Below are 17,623 nucleotides of genomic sequence, written 5' to 3'. Positions count from 1 at the left end.
TTCTTGTGTCTTCATATGGTGGAAAGGGGAGTGAGGTGGGTTTCTGGGGCCTCTTTTATAAGGGTGCTAATCTGGTTCATGAAGATTCCAATCTCATGACCTAATCACCTCCCAAAGGCCCCATCTCCTAATACCATCACCTTGAGGGTTAGGATTTCAACATATGATATGAAGGGCGTACACAAGCATTCAGTCCATTGCAAATGAAGAATCTGATCGGAGCAATGGACTGCATGAATGTATTCACCTAAGTATTTTAGAGAGGGTAAAAATCAAACACAAAAACCCAAGAACCACACACTGAAAGCTTTAAAGAAGACTCTTTCTTTAGCATTTAGAGATCCGTGGCTTGTGTACATGCTACAGTTTTAAATCTGTCTTCAAAATGGATTTTTAATCTGTGTCAACAAGTAAGAAGATCTATAATGACATACTGTATTAGTTTCCTAAGGCTGCTGTAACAAATTACTGCAAATTTTGTGGCTGAAAGCAACAGAAATTTATTTTCTCAGAGTCCTAGAGCCTAGAAGTCTGAAATCAACACGTCAACAGGGCCACGATCTCTCTGTAAGATTTAGGGGAGGAATTTTTTCTTTTTGGCATCTTCCTAGCTTTTAGTGGTTGCTGGTAATTCTTAGTGTTCCTTAGTTTTCTGCCACATCACTCCAATCTCTGCCTTCGTCATCACCTAGTATTCTCTCCTGTGCCTGTTCCCTCTGTATCTTCACATGGTGTTCTCCTCTCTTTATGTATCTATGTTCAAATTTCTCTTTTTATAAAGATAGTAGTCATTGGATTGAGGCCACCATAATATAGTATGATCTCATCTTAAATTTGTTATATCCTCAAAGACCCTACTTCCATATAGAATCACAGTCACAGATAGTGGACATTAGGACTTGAACATATCCTTTGGGGAGACACAATTCAATGCACAAGATTCCACCCCCTAGTCCCCCCAAATTCATGTCCTTCCAATGTGCAAAATACATTCACTGTCATCTCAACATCCTCAAAAGCCATAGCACATTCCAGCGTTAAATCTAAGTCCAAAATATCATTTTGTAAATAATCTAAATCAGGTATGAGTGAGACTCTGGGTATGGTCCATCCTGGGCAATATTCCTCTCCGTCTGTGGACCTGTGAAACCAAGAAAGCAAGCTATATGCTTCCAAAATACAATGTTGGGGCAGGCATAGGACAGATATTCCCATTTTGAAAGGGATAAAATGGAAGGAATAAAATGGTTGCAGGTCTAAAAAAAATTGGCAACTCAGCAGGGCAAATTCCATCAGGTTTTCCAGGCCTGAGAATAATTCTCTGTGGCTAGGTGTTCTGTTCTCTGACCCTACCCACTTGGCTCACTGAAGTGTCAATCCCCCCACAACCCCCTGCATAACCAAGGAGGTAGCCCCACCTTCTGGAACCCAAGAGACAACTCCACCCTCTGGAACCAAGGAGACAGTGCTCCTGCCCCTTGGGCCCACATGCTTTGGGCCTATAATGGCAATAGCAGCATCTCTGGCCTCTGAGCCTCTCTCGGCAACCTTGCTGGCCTCTGAGCTACTCCTGGAAGTCATTCTTCCATTTTCTTGAAGGATAACACATGTTCACAGCTGAGTCGCTTTATCAGTATGTTTCATGCCTATAAAGTCTGATAACCTTCCTTCATTTTATCCCATATCTGTCCCCTTCAGTCCAAGTTCAGTCCAATCTGACAGTGTTCTGCTTAAATGGTTAATCAGAGCCAGGTGTCCCACGTCTAATCTCTCCAGCAAAAGTTTGTCCAGACACACCCTTGATGTTCTCTGCAGGGCACACTTTCTTGTGTTTTGCAATATGGATAAGCTGAGAATTTTCTAAATCTTCTAGTTCTGGTGACTTTTTGCTTGATAGTTCTGTTATGGACTCCATTGTGTGCCCTCCACCCAAATTAACATGTTGATGCCCTAACCCCTAATGTGACTTTGGAGATAGGACATTTAGGAGGCAAATAAGGTTAAATGTGGCCATAGGGTGGGGACCTAATCCGATAGGATTGGTGGCCTTATAATAAGAGGAAAAGAAATAGATATTCTCTCTCTCTCTCTCTCTCTCTCTCTCTCTCTCTTTCTTCTCTCTCTCTCTTTCCCTACATGCACACATTGAGGAAAAACTACAAGAGTACACAGTGAGAAGGTGGCCTTCTACAAGCCAGAAAGGAAGCCCTCACCAAAAACTCAACTGATTGATACCTTGATGTTGGACTTTCCAGCTGTAAACTGTGAGAAAATAGATTTCTGTTTTTAAGCCACTCAGTCTATGGTATTTTTTTATGACAGCCTGAGCAGACTAACACAATTTCTTTCCTCAATGTATCACTTCCCTGTCACATATTACTATAAACAGCAAAGAGAAACCAAGATGCACCTCTTATACTTTGCTTGGAAATCTTCTCAGTCAAATATTCAAGTTTATTGCTCATAAAGTCTACTTTCCACCCAACAGTAGAGCAAAATCAGTCATGTTCTCTGCTGCCTTATGAAAGTATTACCTTTCCTTTAATTTCCAATATATTCCACGTATTCACATAAGGCCTCACCAGAAACATCTTTAATGTTCATATTTCTAGAAACACTTGGTTCAAGGCAATCTAGGCTTTTTCCAGCATGTGTCTCAAAATTCTTCTAGGCTTTACCCATTACCCAGTTCCAAAGCCACTTCCACATTTTTAGGTATTTGTTACAGCAGCACCCCACTTCCCAGTACCAAAATCTGTATTAGTTTCCTAGGTCTGCCATAATAAAATAACTACAAACTGGATGGCTTAAAACCAACAGTAACTTACTGTCTCACAGTTTTAGAGTCTAGAAGTCCCAAATTAAGGTATCTGCAGAGCCATGCTTTCTCCAGTGACCCTAGGGGAGGATTCTTCTTTGCCTCTTCCTAGCTTCTGATGATAGCAGGCAAGCTTTGTCATTTTTTGGCTTGCAGATACATCACTCCAATCTCCACCTTCATTGTCACCTGGTGTTCTCCCCTGTGTCTGTGTGCTCTGTATCTTCACAAGGTGTTCTCCTCTTCGTGTGTGTGTGTCTGTGTCCAAATTCCTCTTTTTTTATAAGGATACCAGTCATTGGATTAGGGCCCATTCTAATCCAATATGGCCTCATCTTAACTTGATTATATCTGTTAAACCCCTATTTCCAAGTAAGGTCACATTCATAGGTGCCAAGGGTTAGGACTTGAACACATTTCTGAGGGGACACAGTTCAATCACCACACATACTCATCCAGGGTGGGAAGCATCAACGTTTCCTTACAGAATAGGATGTACACAAGGAATATGAATTCCATTACCTCAATTGCTGAACCTAAGCAATGTCCGTTTTACATATTCCTATGTATTCTGTAGGCAATTTGGACCATGAAATTTAATATTATACCCAGGCAGAGCTCTGAATTTCTTCCACGCAGTCCTGTGAAAGCTTGCACATTTAGAAGAGCTCACTTGTCACTCTAGACAGGAATGATCTGTTTTAGAATCTGTTTCCTCCAGTAGACTATAAATTCCTTGATGGAAACAACTATGGTTTATTCATCTCTGCATCTCCAGTGCCTACCATGGTAAATGATACATAATAGGTTCTTAGTAATTATTGGAGGAGAGGAGACTGGGAGGAAAAAAAAAGAAGATGCTTGTAGAATTACAATCTAGTGATTTGGGGAGTAGAAAGGTTCTAGGAGCTCAAAGTGCCAAAGCCAAGAGTATGTCACTTCCTCAGGACTCCCCATCTTCTATTCTAATCACCCTAGAGCTTTCCAGTGCCTTAATATACAATAAACATTACAATCACAAAGCAATCCCAGAACATGTGAGCCTTGAGTTCATCAAAATAGCTTTCCCTTCCAGAAAGTTCCAGGTCAAATCAACAGTAGCTTAGCACATAACCAGCATGCCAGAAGTGGGAAGGAGTGATCAGAGAGGGCTATGTGTAGGCTATGTCTTGGATAACTAATTCCTGTAAATTGATCAAGAATGAATACTTAATGTGCTAGAGCCCTCAATAGTGCTCTCTCTCTCTCTCTCCCCACTGTCAACTGATGTCAGGAAGAAAATATAGTTCTTTTTAAAGTCTTGTCATGCCTTTATACACCCAACTCATTATAATGTCAAGAATGAAAAGCTCTTTGTATGCCTATGTCTAAACTTCAGGGGAAGTCAGAGAAGGAGAAAATCAGACATTAACAGGAATTAGTGAAAAGGTGTAAGAATCCTTGGAGTTTTTTTTGTTTGTTTGTTTGTTTTTTTTTTTTTTTTGGTGCTCACCCTTCCCTTCTTTCAATCTCAGAACTGTTGCTGGTATACCCTGTGCCTTCCCTACAGTCATGAAAGTCAGACTGTGATATACAAATGCAGCATTTAACAAAAAATGTTAAGGCATGTTAACAAAAAATGTTAAGGCATGTTAACAAAAAATGTCAAACTCAGTACCATGAAAGAGGACACCAAAAAGGATGCCACTCCATGTGGGCAGGGGTTGTGTCTTGTTCACTATATCTCAAATGCTTTGAAAAGTGCCAAACACAAAGTATTCACTCAGTAAATACTTGTTTAATGGATTATTGAATGAATTAAGCTGATTAATCAGGAAACTGCTATAGGCAGTCAGAGCGTGGTATTCCTAAAAGAATACTCAAGGGATTCCTAAAAGAATCCCCTGAGATGAAACTGTTGTCCAGGTAAAGCAATGCTCTGCTCACCTGGCAGCCAGGAAGGGAAGTGTATACCTCCAGAAGGTAGTTAAAGCCTTATAGAATATTCCTTAGCCCAGAGTCAGAGCCTTATCTCCTGTGTTTATTCCCTGGCTAGAACATTTGGATATCACTGAATTTCCAACTTAATGCCTCCTTTTGCTTACTACTTAAAGAGAACCAAGGCCAAGGCTAACAGAACACATTTTTGCTTGAACTAAGCCAATAGAGTGATTGGCCAAGCAGTATAAAGATCATTACTCCTGGCCGGGCACGGTGGCTCACGCTTGTAATCCCAGCACTTTGGGAGGCCGAGGCAGGCGGATCATGAGGTCAAGAGATGGAGACCATCCTGGCCAATATGGTGAAACCCCGTCTCTACTAAAAATACAAAAATTAGCTGAGCGTGGTGGTGCATGCCTGTAGTCCCAGCTACTCGGGAGGCTGAGGCAGGAGAATCACTTGAATCCAGGAGGCAGAAGTTGCAGTGAGCCACTGCACTTCAGCTTCTATTCCAGGATCTGCCCCTCTATTATTTTTCTTTTTGAAAATGACTGACAAAACAAACAAAAACACACAAAAAATATCCCGGGTCCCAGGTATTGGCTCCAACTTTCAGTCTTCCTCTTCACACGCTCTGACACCTATACAGCAGGCCATTTTAGACTTAGCAGCAGATTTTCAGGCCCTCTTTAATCCGTCTCTGTGATTCATCCTCCATTCTCTCTTCTCTTTTATTTATTTTAGATACCTGCAGCAGAAAACAACCCTTTTCTTGTTGGAATGCACTATTGGTACTCCAGCTACAGCCACCGGACTCAGCACTGCAATGTTTGTCGAGAGAGCATTCCTGCCTTATCCAGAGATGCCATCATCTGTGAAGGTACCTTTCTGATTCCTTTAGGAAGTGAAGCTCAGTGGGTAGATATAGGGATGAAGGAACTCATGTGGCTTTAGTATCATTAACTCACATTAGGTCACTGACTCTGGTGTGAGGTTAACCCTGATTGAGGAAAGAAAAAGGGAGGAAACTAGCATGAGGGGGATGAAAATAGAAGGATGAGTATGGGGGAATAGGACTATATTATCACAAGTGTTAAAAAGACAGAAATCACCTCATTCTTACCATCAATTTTCATTCAAGCTGGATAGTAAAAAGATTAGCCAGTAAGAATAAAAAGGAACTGGATTCTATTGGAAATAGGTTTTTGGAGGTACGTTAGAACTATATAGAATGCATCTGTGTTCTAACTTTCAGAGCAGCTTAGGGAAGGGAATTAGAGTCCTCACTGTTACCAGATTCACACCCATCTTTTTTCTTCCTCTTCTCACAGTGTGCAAAGTGAAATCTCACAGATTATGTGCTTTGAGAGCAAGCAAAGACTGCAAGTGGAATACATTGTCTATCACTGATGACCTCCTTCTGCCTGCAGATGAAGTAGTAAGTACCAGCCATGTCTTCCCACAGTCGGCCTCTCCCATCTCCCCTTCAACCAGGATACACAGGGGAAGGAAAACTTCTTCCTAACTCCAGATAAGCAAAGTCCCAGGCTCACAATCCAACTTATCTGGAAGAATGAACCTCCCTCTTGTCATTGTTCACTAGCATTGGAGTAGGGAGGGCAGGACTATGAAGAGCCTGGGTCATTTACCTAATGTCCTCCATGGAGTAGTACAATTATTCCAGTTGGCCCTTCCTCTCTTTATATCTCTAACTTCTACCTCCTGTGTCTTTTTACCCTTCTGCAGAACATGCCCCATCAGTGGGTAGAAGGAAATATGCCTGTTAGCTCTCAGTGTGCAGTATGTCATGAGAACTGTGGCAGTTATCAGAGACTTCAAGACTTCCGCTGCCTGTGGTGTAATTCTACGGTAAGACTCTTCTCATCTTCTTGATATTTAGAGAACTTAACTCCTGGCGAAGGTGTGGATTAGAGCTCGACCATGTATACACATAGATAGAAACCTAAGAAACCCTTATCCCAAAACAGGTTAAACAGATTCCATAGGATAAAGCTTAGTATCCTGCCTTTCCAGATCTGGCTATGGAGCCTTTGGGAGAAAGATTTAAGATCATCTTTGTTGCTTCTTAATTGGTGAGGCCTACTAACAAATGGGAAAAGCTGAACTCTCTAATGGCAGTATGGGCAATTAAAAAATAAGTTCTGAGTCTGCCTTTGAGAAACCTTCTCCCTTTCTCATTCACTATTTCCTAGGAACTTGTAACCTTTATTAATTAAAAATGGTTGATAATATTAACACATTATTATTGCCACTATATACTGAGTGCTTAATATACATGATCTCATTTAGTCCTTCCAATAAGCCTAAACCAGGCCTCATTTGTTCCCATCTTACAGACGAGGAAAGTGAGGGTCAGAAAAGTGAAGTGATTTGTCCAAGGTCATTCAGCCAGTAAGCAAGAGTCTTAATTCATACATAATTCTGCAAAGACTATGCTCTTTTTTGTTTTGTTTTGGTTTTTGTTTTTGAGACAGGGTCTCACTATGTTGCCCAGGCTGGAGTGCAGTGGCACAATCACAGTTCACTGCAGCCGCAAACTCCTGGGCTCATGTGAGGTGGGCTCCTCTCACCTCAGCCTCCTCAGAGTAGCCGGGACTACAGGCACATGCCACCATGCCCAGCTAATTTTTTAATTTTTTTTGTAGAGACGGAGTCTTGCTATGTTGCCCAGGCTGGTCTCAAACTCCTGGGCTCAAGCGATCCTCCCACCTTGGCCTCCCAAAGTGCTGGGCTTACAAGCATAAGCCACCATTCCCAGCTGACCACACTCTTAAGTACAACACTACCATGCCTCTAAGCCAGTGGTCCTGTCCTCAACTGGGGGTATTTGTCAATTCGTGGAGACATTTTTTATTTTTGCAACTCAGGGTGGAGGGAAGTGCTACTGACATGTAGTGGGTAGAGGCGTGGGATTCTGCTGAACCTCCTACAATGCACAGGTCAGCCTCTCATAACAAAGAACTATCTGGCTCAAAATATCAGTAATGCTGAAGTTGAGAGACACTGATCTAGATTTCTAGCATTTTAGATGCTTTTCCAAAACTGAGTTTTCTAGACAAGAAGAAATTGAAGTATGAGCTTCTTCTTAGAAGACTCCGGTTGTCCTCTGTTTTTCTTGTTTTGTTTTGTTTTGTTTTTCAATTGCTTTTGAATAACCAGGCCAGGTTCATGCCCCCTAGAAACTGTGTAAATTTCCAGGAAGTGGCACTTGAAGATGTCAGAAATCTGGAAAGAATGGCCACTAGTGGGAAAGGCAGCAAAGTCTCAGCTGTCACTTCCCAGCTGTTTGACCTTAGGCAAAACCCTTTACCTCTCTGAGCTTTGGTATCCTCATTTTTAAAATGAATTCAATAATGTCTTTTCTACCTCACACACCTGTGGTTATAAGGATTGAAGTGTAATATTAGATTATTAGTATTAACTCTTTTATACTGCATGGAAATTCCCCATTCTGTAGGCCACTAAGGTTGTGCCTTAGGACTGGTGATTTCTCAGTGCCTGTAGGTGGGTATCTTCTGAAAGCTACCTTTGAAAGGACCAGAGTTCTGAGGCCACACTGAGGGACAGTGTAGGCTCAGAGTAGAATGGGGGTGTTCAGGTGAGTTAGGGATATATATATAGCACCAAATCTCAGAAAGGGAGATTAAATACTAAGGATCTAAATCTTGGTATTGGAACTCAAGACTGATCAGTGGTATCCTTTCTCTCCCCCTCCTTTTTTTTCTCTGCTCTTCTCTTGTCGTTTCAGGTGCATGATGACTGTAGGAGACGGTTTTCCAAGGAATGTTGCTTCGGAAGCCATCGCTCATCAGTCATTCCTCCCACTGCTCTAAGTGACCCCAAAGGCGATGGTGAGTAGTTAAATCTTAACCTCAGAAGCACATTGGGGATGGAGGGAAGGTGCAAAGGCTGGGAAGAAGGACTGCAATTAAATTATTCTCCTCAAACCGTCAAACATTTTTGGGAAGTAGGAATGTGCATGTGTATATAGATAGCTCCTGGTTCTTTTACCTTTGGGATTGTGAATGTTGTTCTTTCTGGTGTATATGTATGTGGGCACGTTCTCTGTAGCTCGGTCACAATTGTTTCTGATCAGAATTGATTTCAGCTTTTTCATGATTTCCAAACACTAGATAAGTCATGAAATAAGTTTGTGTCCAGGTGGTCAAGGAAGAACTTCATGAAGGCCAGGTTATGTTACTTTTAAAATGGAAACTAACACCAATGTTGTTCCTAAATATGAAACTAACATGATCATTACCCCAACACTCTTCATTGATGCTTTGTCAGTTCCTGGACACTAGTGATTTATTAAGAACTCTATTCTCAAGGTGACTGAAGGCTACAGAAAGATCTAAGACATGGGCATTGCCAGAGCTATTGATTATTGTGGATTCGGGCTATTGATATAATACAACAATTAACAATTTAATGTGTCATATGCTAAGTGCCAAGGGAATGGTAGAGACATTTGGAAATGAGAAAACCTTAGGAATGTTAACCATTTATAGGAGGTTGAGCAGAAAGGAGGTAGTAATGAAATCAATGCAGCAAGAATAAACTTTGTATAGAGTCTTCTATCAAGAGGTCTAGCAATGTTAGAACAAAGAAAGCAGGAGCCAAGAGGAAGGGTATTTTGTACAGTTTTTGTGTTTAAGAATAAGTAATACATGGAGGTATCATGATGTAAGGAAAAAAACAAGAGCCAGGCAATTATGAACTTTAGTTACTTACTAGATATGTGATGTTGAGTTAGTCACTCACATTCTCTGAGCTTTGCTTTCCCCATCTGTAAATGGGAATGAAGCTATCTGTTGTGAGGATAGATGATAATATGTGAAGGGCCCAAGTATCTAAAAACATAACCTCAAAGGACCATAAAATTAAATCCCTTGACTTCTTGGGCAACTAAATACCTAGTCTCCTAGCCTAATAAAAAGTGCAGACCCCACAGGGATGATTCACTCTTTGGAACTTGCCTGTGGAATTCACCTCTCCTTCCCTACTTTTTCTTCGCTTTTTCTGAGAGACTCTCCTTTTTGCCATTGACTTGTTCATTTGCTTCTCCCATTACTCATTATTAAAGAGTGGGAGCTGTCAAGATCAAAATCACATATCACAGCTTAAAAGACCTAACCTATTTTACTAACACTAAGAAATTTAGAAATCTAATATAGTTACCACTGACATGCTACTATTTCACTAAGCCAGAGAAGAGATACACTGCTCATAAATTTCAATTTGTGTATGGTTAGTCTCACCCTATATATGGTCAATTTCACTTACTGGAGGAAAGTTCAAATTCTTCCTGGAATGTTTTAATCTATATTTCTCTAATTTGCTAATTTGTCCACCTCTGACATATGGGATATCCACTGGTCCAAGAGTGATTAGTGAACCTCATTTCACTGACTTAAAAATTATCCCCATATAGATGCTAGTTGCTCACTTCACTGCCAGGGAAGAGCCAGCATTAGCTGGAAGCAGAGGAAGGAAAAGAAAGAAGAGTAGATGGTTTCCTTAGAGAACAGAAGAGGGCAAAGATTCCTGTAGCCGTTACAACATAGTTTTAGAACTAGACATACCACATGTGTATATGCATGCTCATATATATGCACGTGCACACACACACAGCCACTCTAGATCCTTCCAGTTATTTTTCCAACCCTAACACAGATATAGCTAGACCTTAGTACATGGAATGAGCCATTCATACAGGTTTCTGCAGGCAAGTATACTTGTATGTCCCCATAATAACATGTAAAGACAAAAAACTGAATTCACTCAGGTATACATGCATATATTATTCTCAGATCTACTCAAATAGTTATCCACATGGAGTCACCCACCAGGTAATTGACCAAAGAGGTGATGAGATTCATGACTTAGTAAATAAGAGATACTTGCCTAGGTAGGAGAATGAGGGACTAGGGAAGATGCAGTTGATACAAGAGGAAAAGTAGCAAACTGGTCAGCTGAGCAAAATCAGGCTGGTAGTGAAATCAACCTAGTTTTGAATCTGAGACATTTTGCCCACCTCCACAGGGACCTGACAAAGATGTCTTTAAGCAGATGGCCCACCTCAGCATGCCACAAATGACCCTAAATACGTGTTAAGAGGGTTGCCACCTCTCCTTTGTAACTGGGCCAAACATGTTCTGTGTTTCCTGTCCTTGCGTTGGTGTTTTTAAAATTTATTTCTTCCTATCCTATATCACTTCTTATGCTTTTTGTAGCTTCTGAAATGATGGCACTGTTACTTTCTTTTTCTTTCCACCAGTAGTATGATATTATTTCTTAGGAGCATCTGGGCTAATCTATTCTTTTTGTTTGGTGTCTTATTTAACATCCCATGAGTTAGCTTTTAACTTTTCCTCCTAGTGATCTGCATTCTTGATCCAATTGAATCTCCCTCTCTGCCAACCCTTCTTTCTATCATGCACTACTTGTCCTGGAACTTCTTAGAAGTGTCTTTCAAGACTTCCCTATCTTCTTGACTCTTTCTTTCTAGCTTCTTGGCTGTGGCCTTATGCCCTTTAATGGGTAAGTTTCCTACTGGAAAGTCCCTTCCCAGAGGAATCTTTTGCATCTTCCAGTCATAGAATCTTAGCAATGTAAGATCCTTAAAGATGATCTGGTTCAATGCCCCCTGGCTGAGCTAGAGAATCCTTTCTTCAGCACCCAGCTGAAGTCATGAGGGCATCTAGCTCATGACTTTCTGAGAAAGGCCTTGCTAGCGTTGAGTCACACCCATCTGTTCCCACATGTATTTATTCAGTCAATAGACTCTAATTTCTGATAATTCCTTCCAATTTATCCCTTTTTCCTGTCCAGTCTGCTTGGTAAATTCCTTCTCTTATCTTTTAGGGTCCAGCTCAAAATCAAACATTGTCTTCTCTGTTTAACAGCTTCTGTAATGGCCTCTTCCCACTCTCCCAAACAAATCAATTACTTCTTTGGCTCTAAACCAAGAACACATATCTCAAAGCACCTAACACATGACGTTATAATGGTGTCCATCTTCCACCCCAGCCTGTGAACTCTCTGTATCCTTAGCACTTGACTCAGACCTGGGTATATGGTATACGTACAGCCAAGATTTGTTACACGAATCCATGAATAAATTTACATTTACTGAATGAATGTATTACTGTATGTAAGGCTCAGAGCGATGACTTAAGATAGCAGCACTGGCTCATATGGAGAAAAAATAGTGAAGTGCAGTGGTTGTTGTATCAGAAGCATCTGAAAGGCTTGTTAAAACACAGATTTCTGTGTTTCAGACAGTCTGAAACACTACCCCCAGAGCATTTGATTCAGTAGATCTGGGTGAGGCCCAGGATTTTGCATCTCTAACAAGTCCCAGATGCTGCTGGTACTACTAGTCCTAGAAACACACTCTATCATTTACTGTATGTCCCTGGACAAGTTACTTAACCTCTCTGTGATTAATCTGTCATTTGTTTTCTGCCAATAAGGAATAATAATTGTACTCAGGTGTGTCATGAAGGTTAAATTAGTTGACATTAGTAAAGGAGGATTTTTAAAATACAGGAAGAGAATGGTAAGCCAACCTATGCCAATTTCGCATCTTTCTGTGGAGTGAACAGAATAAATTTGAGTGGGACAGTTGGCTCCCTGTTTAGGGTGCTGTGGTTGTATTAATGCAGCTCAAAGAAACATGAGCTTTTTTCGAAAGGTTCTTTCAGGCTGTTGACTCATCAGGAGCTTAAAGTCAACTAAATCCCCTAAGCTCTTTTCACACTTGATGCTGCCAAGTCAAGTTCGTCTTGTCCTGTTCTGGTACAATTTATGTCCTTGAGCCTAAAGGGCAAGCTTCACATTTATTCCCTTTACATTTCATCCCTGGACTTTGACCGGTCAGCTTGTCAAGGTCATTTTTCAATCTTGATTCTGTCATCCAGTATCTCTTCCTCCAGCTTTGAGTACTTCAAAGTTCATAAGCCAGCCTTCTAAGTTTCCATGTGAATTGTCAGTTAAAATTGTGGAATAATACTGGACACTCCCTTATGATTAACATCATTCTATTCAAAAGCAACCTTGTGGAAAGGATTGTTTACCTGGTTATAAATCTTCTTAACATTATTATATTCCTGCCCTCAGTGGCACCCATCTTTGTCACCTGGTTCACAAGATTCTCTTGACAAACTTGGCCTTGCTCAAATTCAGATATTCTCTTCCTCAGGGGGAAATGCTAGATGGGACTGCCCCTGTAGTCTCCTGGGACTGCCTTCCTGTCGGGGCTACTTCCCACTGTCTTCCCATCTGTGACCAAATAAGGTTTGATGCTAAAGTTCAAGTCGCCTTAATTACAGAATTTTCTCTCTAAGCTTCCTATGCTCACTCTAGTTTATACCCTCATGGGTATTTCATTTATGGACAGCATTAGTGTAATTCTTTTTTCCTACTTCTTAATTTAATTCTTGTCTAGTTAATATATTCACATGGTTCAGTTTTTTAAAAAAGAAATATATATATACACATAATACTTAACAAAAACTCTTGCTGCTATCTTTTATCTTTTCTCTGATCTTCTCAATCTCCTACAGCCCCCATATCCTCACTCACAGTTCAATACTGCCATTACTTTCTTAAATACCTTCCAGTAGTTCTTCATGTATATACTAGTAAATATAAATAGATATTCCTATCCACCCCTTTTAATACTATGCATATTGTTCTGCACCTTGCTCTTTTTCTCCTTCACAGTATATTTTGGAGATTTTTCCATATCAACAAATTGCTTCCTTGCTCTTTTTTACAGTTGCAAGATAGTCCACTATATGGATATACCATAACATATTTAACCAGTCCACTATGATGAATAATTTAGTAGTTTTCAGTCTTTTGCTATTACAAATAATGCCACAATGAACAGCCTCATACATATCCTTTTACATACACGTCTATATGAAAAATTCCGAGAAATAGAATTACTAGGTCAAAATGCATATGCCTCTGTAGTTTTCATAGATACTGTCAAATTCACCTCCATAGGGCTTGTGTCACTCAGCACTTCCATTCTTGGTGTATGAGAGTGCCTATTCCCACACGGCCTCCCCAATCAAGTGTTTTTTTTTTGTTTTTTTTTTTTTTTTTTTGTATGTTTTTTGCCAATGTTCTAGACAAGAAAAAAAAAATGGTAACATGGTCTAGTTTTAATTTGCATATTTCTTGTTATGAGTAAGTTTGACCATCTTCTCATCTTCAGGAGCCAAGTTATATTTCTGTTTCTCATGAGCATAATGATTGGCTTTTAAAGGTCCATTTTCATCTAAACACTGAGAAACTAAGTTTTGAATGATTCATTTTGAAGATAAGGAAACTGAGGCCCAAATAGTACACAGTGGTTGGTCTCACTGCCACTGCTGTCTCACCGTTAGAGAGGAACTGCCCCCAAAGGGCCTTTGACACTAAACAAAACAAAAACACTGGGGGCATAGATAGGTTTACTCCAGGACCTCTGGCAGGGAAAGTGCTTGCTTCCAAGCACACCTCAGAGAGCCACTAGATGTTGGCAAGAAGTTGCTTCCACGAGTCCTTTAATTAGGGTGCATACCCAAAGTCACATGCTCACCTAGAGGGTGTTGATAGAGGGTTGCAGAGTGAGGAAGGGAAGCACAGAGCACAGACAGGTTCTAAAACAAGGGAGAGGTAAGCTTTGGGCTAGGCCATGAATTGGGGCCTGCATTGTTGGTTGGTAGGGGAGCAAGCACATAAAAAGTTAACACCTTTTGACTATTTTATTTAAATATCTGAAGACCTGACTCATAATGTCTCAAGTCCATGCTGAACAGTCTTCCGCTTATTTTTGCACTACTTCCTCTAACATCTTGTTGCCATTGAATCTGTCCCATGTCACCTCTCTGACCTCATCTTCTGCCACTCCCCCCTCACTCACTTCACAACAACCATACTATTCTCTTCACTGATCCTCAGACAGCCTAGACAGTCTCCTTTTCAGGGTCCTGGCACTTATTCTTCTTCCTACCCCGCAAAAAACTCTTCCCCCAGATATCTGCATTGCTCACTCCTGCATTCCTTCAAGTTTCATCTCAAATGTCACCTCCTGAGAGAAGCCATCCCTGACCACTCTGTCTAAAATAACACCCTTCCAATCTCTACCCACTTTTCCTACTTTATTTTTCTTCATGACAAATTCTTTTTTATAATTATTTGTTATGGTCTGTCTCCTCCATTAAAATATAAGTTCCACAAGGGTAGGGACTATTTCTATCTTGTCCACCACTGTATTCTCAGGACGTAAAGCAGGCACAGAGAATGCCCTCCATACATATTTATTGAATGAAGGGATTAATGTGTCTTAACTACTATTGTGTCAACATATTACTTTAGTAAAAATAAGTTGGAAGGGGTACTACTTTTGGATAATGTGTTCAGGAAAAGTAACTACTTCTGAGCTATGTTAGTGAGGGGACCCAGCTTCTATAAGACTCCCTTGTAGCTGTCAGGCCTGTCAAGTCCTAAAAATTTGGTGCATGACTGGCTAGCTGGCTTAGGATGCCTTCAAGCTCCACTGGCCAGTGAGTGGGAATTGGCCCATAGAGGAAGCCTGCCTTTGATTTTTCCAGGCAAACCAGTCATGAAATCTACTCAAGTAATTTCCTTCAGGTTCCCTTCCACCCAGGCTAAAACAAATGGGTCTTCTCAACCCACCTCTTCCCACCCCCACTGAGGAGTGAGCCACATGCTTTTTGCCCTGTGTATTTATTTTTGCGGAAGCATCCCTGTCAAGCCACAGCTCCGAGGTCTGGGGGCTCACTATTTGTCTAGCATCTCTTAGGGGGCCATTGCACACTGCCTGTCTCCCTGCCAACAGGCTCTGAGACTCAGCACGAGTTGGCAGGCCTTGGTTATTTAGACTGCTATAACCTCACTTCTCCATAGGTAACTATAATATTGGGGATTATTAAAAGCCTCTCCCTTGTTCAGATAATTTTCCTATAGTCTTGTTTCCCCCGGGGAAGTTGATTAGATAATACAGATTGCTCTGCAACAGCCTTAGAGAAGTGATTACAGTTCTTTGCTTCATCCCACATTGATATGTTCCGTTATTTAGCTCCTGGCTAAATGACAGCCTTTCCTTCCCCCTTCTCCTGACCTAGTATCTTCTCACTATAAGAACTGAGGTATCTTGGGCAGAGAAAGGACTAGTTGTGTGCTGGTCTTCCTCCTGGGTTCTCAATCCTCTCCTTCCTCAGTTTCCTCACAGTTTTACTAATCCTTGGTTGTGGCACCAATTTCTTTATTCCTTATGTTCCAACGTACTGTTGTGTATGAGTCTCTCTCCCGAGCTTGAAGGCAGGGACTATACCCCTAGCAGTATCTGGCATGATGCTTGGCATGTAGTAGTGGCTCAGCAAATGTCATTTGTCTGACAACAGTGGACAAATACTTTTAGCCCTTCTGGGTGGTATCTTGACTCTGCTCCTCATTCGCAAAAAAACTGAGACTCATACTCAAAAAGTTATTGCAAAATGTGATGTTAAGTCATGTCTCGTTTCCATCTCAATGTGTCTGTTCTTTTTTATCTTCTTTTTCTTTTCATTGTGTCAGGCCAATTAGTAGTATCTTCGGACTTCTGGAATCTTGATTGGTCATCAGCCTGTTCATGTCCCTTGCTCATCTTCATCAACTCCAAAAGTGGCGATCATCAGGGGATCGTCTTCCTCCGAAAATTCAAGCAATACCTTAACCCATCTCAAGTGTTCGACCTATTGAAGGGTGGACCTGAAGCAGGGTAAGCATGCACCCCATGAGTATGATTGGGTATGTAAGGGAGTCTTCCCTCTATACATTCTAAACCAGGATAGGTTTCTTGGAATCAGTTCTTGTATTTGGGCAGGAAAGATCTATTTTCTCAAGTCAGGACACAAATGCATAACTCCAGAGCCTTTTGGGTTGGCTGGTAGAAGGGCTCTTAGCCCTCTCCCAGAAATCCCTTCAAGCCTAGGTCCAAGCCCCTCTCAGATTTGCTTTATCTTTTTTGGTTGGAAAATGTAAAACTATGCCTCCTAACCTCAGAGAAAGAGACAAATGGACACTGCTATCTACTTTTCCTGCCACTCTCTTTCCCAGGACCAAATAGATATATCTCCTCTACAGACCTGTTTTATTTTGGGATCATCTGGCTGCTCAGTCCTGGTTCCTGTGAGCCCACTGGCCACCATGCAAGCCATCTTCCTGGGCCTCAGCAAATGGGTCTGGTTAGGTTACTAGTGTTTTCCAGAGCAAAGCTGGGCACAGAAAGAAAATGAGTTGAGGCAAAGCCTGATCTCTGGGATTGTCTATGGTCTTAGATACACAGAGAGATAAGGGCTAAGGGAAAGAAGGCAGGTAGTCTGTTAGCAGAGTGCCAAAGCAGCAATCCTATATTGTGGGAAAAGTTACAAAACCCAGCTGTTCATGAAATGACCCCCTTTCCTCTTTGTCCTTCCAGGCTGTCTATGTTCAAGAACTTTGCTCGCTTTCGCATTCTGGTTTGTGGTGGAGATGGCAGCGTGAGCTGGGTCTTATCTCTGATTGATGCCTTTGGATTACATGAAAAGGTGAGTCCCTGGATGACTCAGTTTAGCCATTGCTAGAAAGAGTAGGGGTGTGCAACTGCCCATCCCAAGAAGTCCCAAGTCTTTGCCCTCCCTGTCTGTAAAATACGTTTCCCCCAGGTTTCATATTCAGCCTGACTGGTAGATTCCCAATCTAAGCCTGCTCATCTAGACTATTTTCTGGTTGTCTATCTGTGTGACATTGACAGAAAGAATGAGCAGTGCTCTGTTCACTAGGCTTCAAAGTGAAGAGTTGAAGTAGAGGAGAGCAAACAAA

The 17,623-nt window shown here is 41.2% G+C and overlaps 1 protein-coding gene across 1 annotated transcript in view; it reads left to right on the top strand.

Annotated features, from left to right (window-relative positions):
• DGKK (diacylglycerol kinase kappa) overlaps positions 1 to 17,623 on the top strand; it is a 113,723-nt gene that overhangs the window by 55,392 nt on the left and 40,708 nt on the right. Inside the window, exons 5-10 of the mRNA XM_030934435.1 lie at positions 5,483 to 5,618; positions 6,070 to 6,176; positions 6,485 to 6,607; positions 8,508 to 8,610; positions 16,358 to 16,541; positions 17,241 to 17,349. Of these exons, the coding sequence (XP_030790295.1) occupies positions 5,483 to 5,618; positions 6,070 to 6,176; positions 6,485 to 6,607; positions 8,508 to 8,610; positions 16,358 to 16,541; positions 17,241 to 17,349 (762 nt within the window). The remainder of the gene's footprint in view (positions 1 to 5,482; positions 5,619 to 6,069; positions 6,177 to 6,484; positions 6,608 to 8,507; positions 8,611 to 16,357; positions 16,542 to 17,240; positions 17,350 to 17,623) is intronic.

This window comes from Rhinopithecus roxellana, chromosome 7 (assembly GCF_007565055.1).
Source record: "Rhinopithecus roxellana isolate Shanxi Qingling chromosome 7, ASM756505v1, whole genome shotgun sequence".
In the NCBI taxonomy this organism is placed as follows: domain Eukaryota; kingdom Metazoa; phylum Chordata; class Mammalia; order Primates; family Cercopithecidae; genus Rhinopithecus; species Rhinopithecus roxellana.
This window is presented reverse-complemented; position numbering and strand designations above follow the sequence as displayed.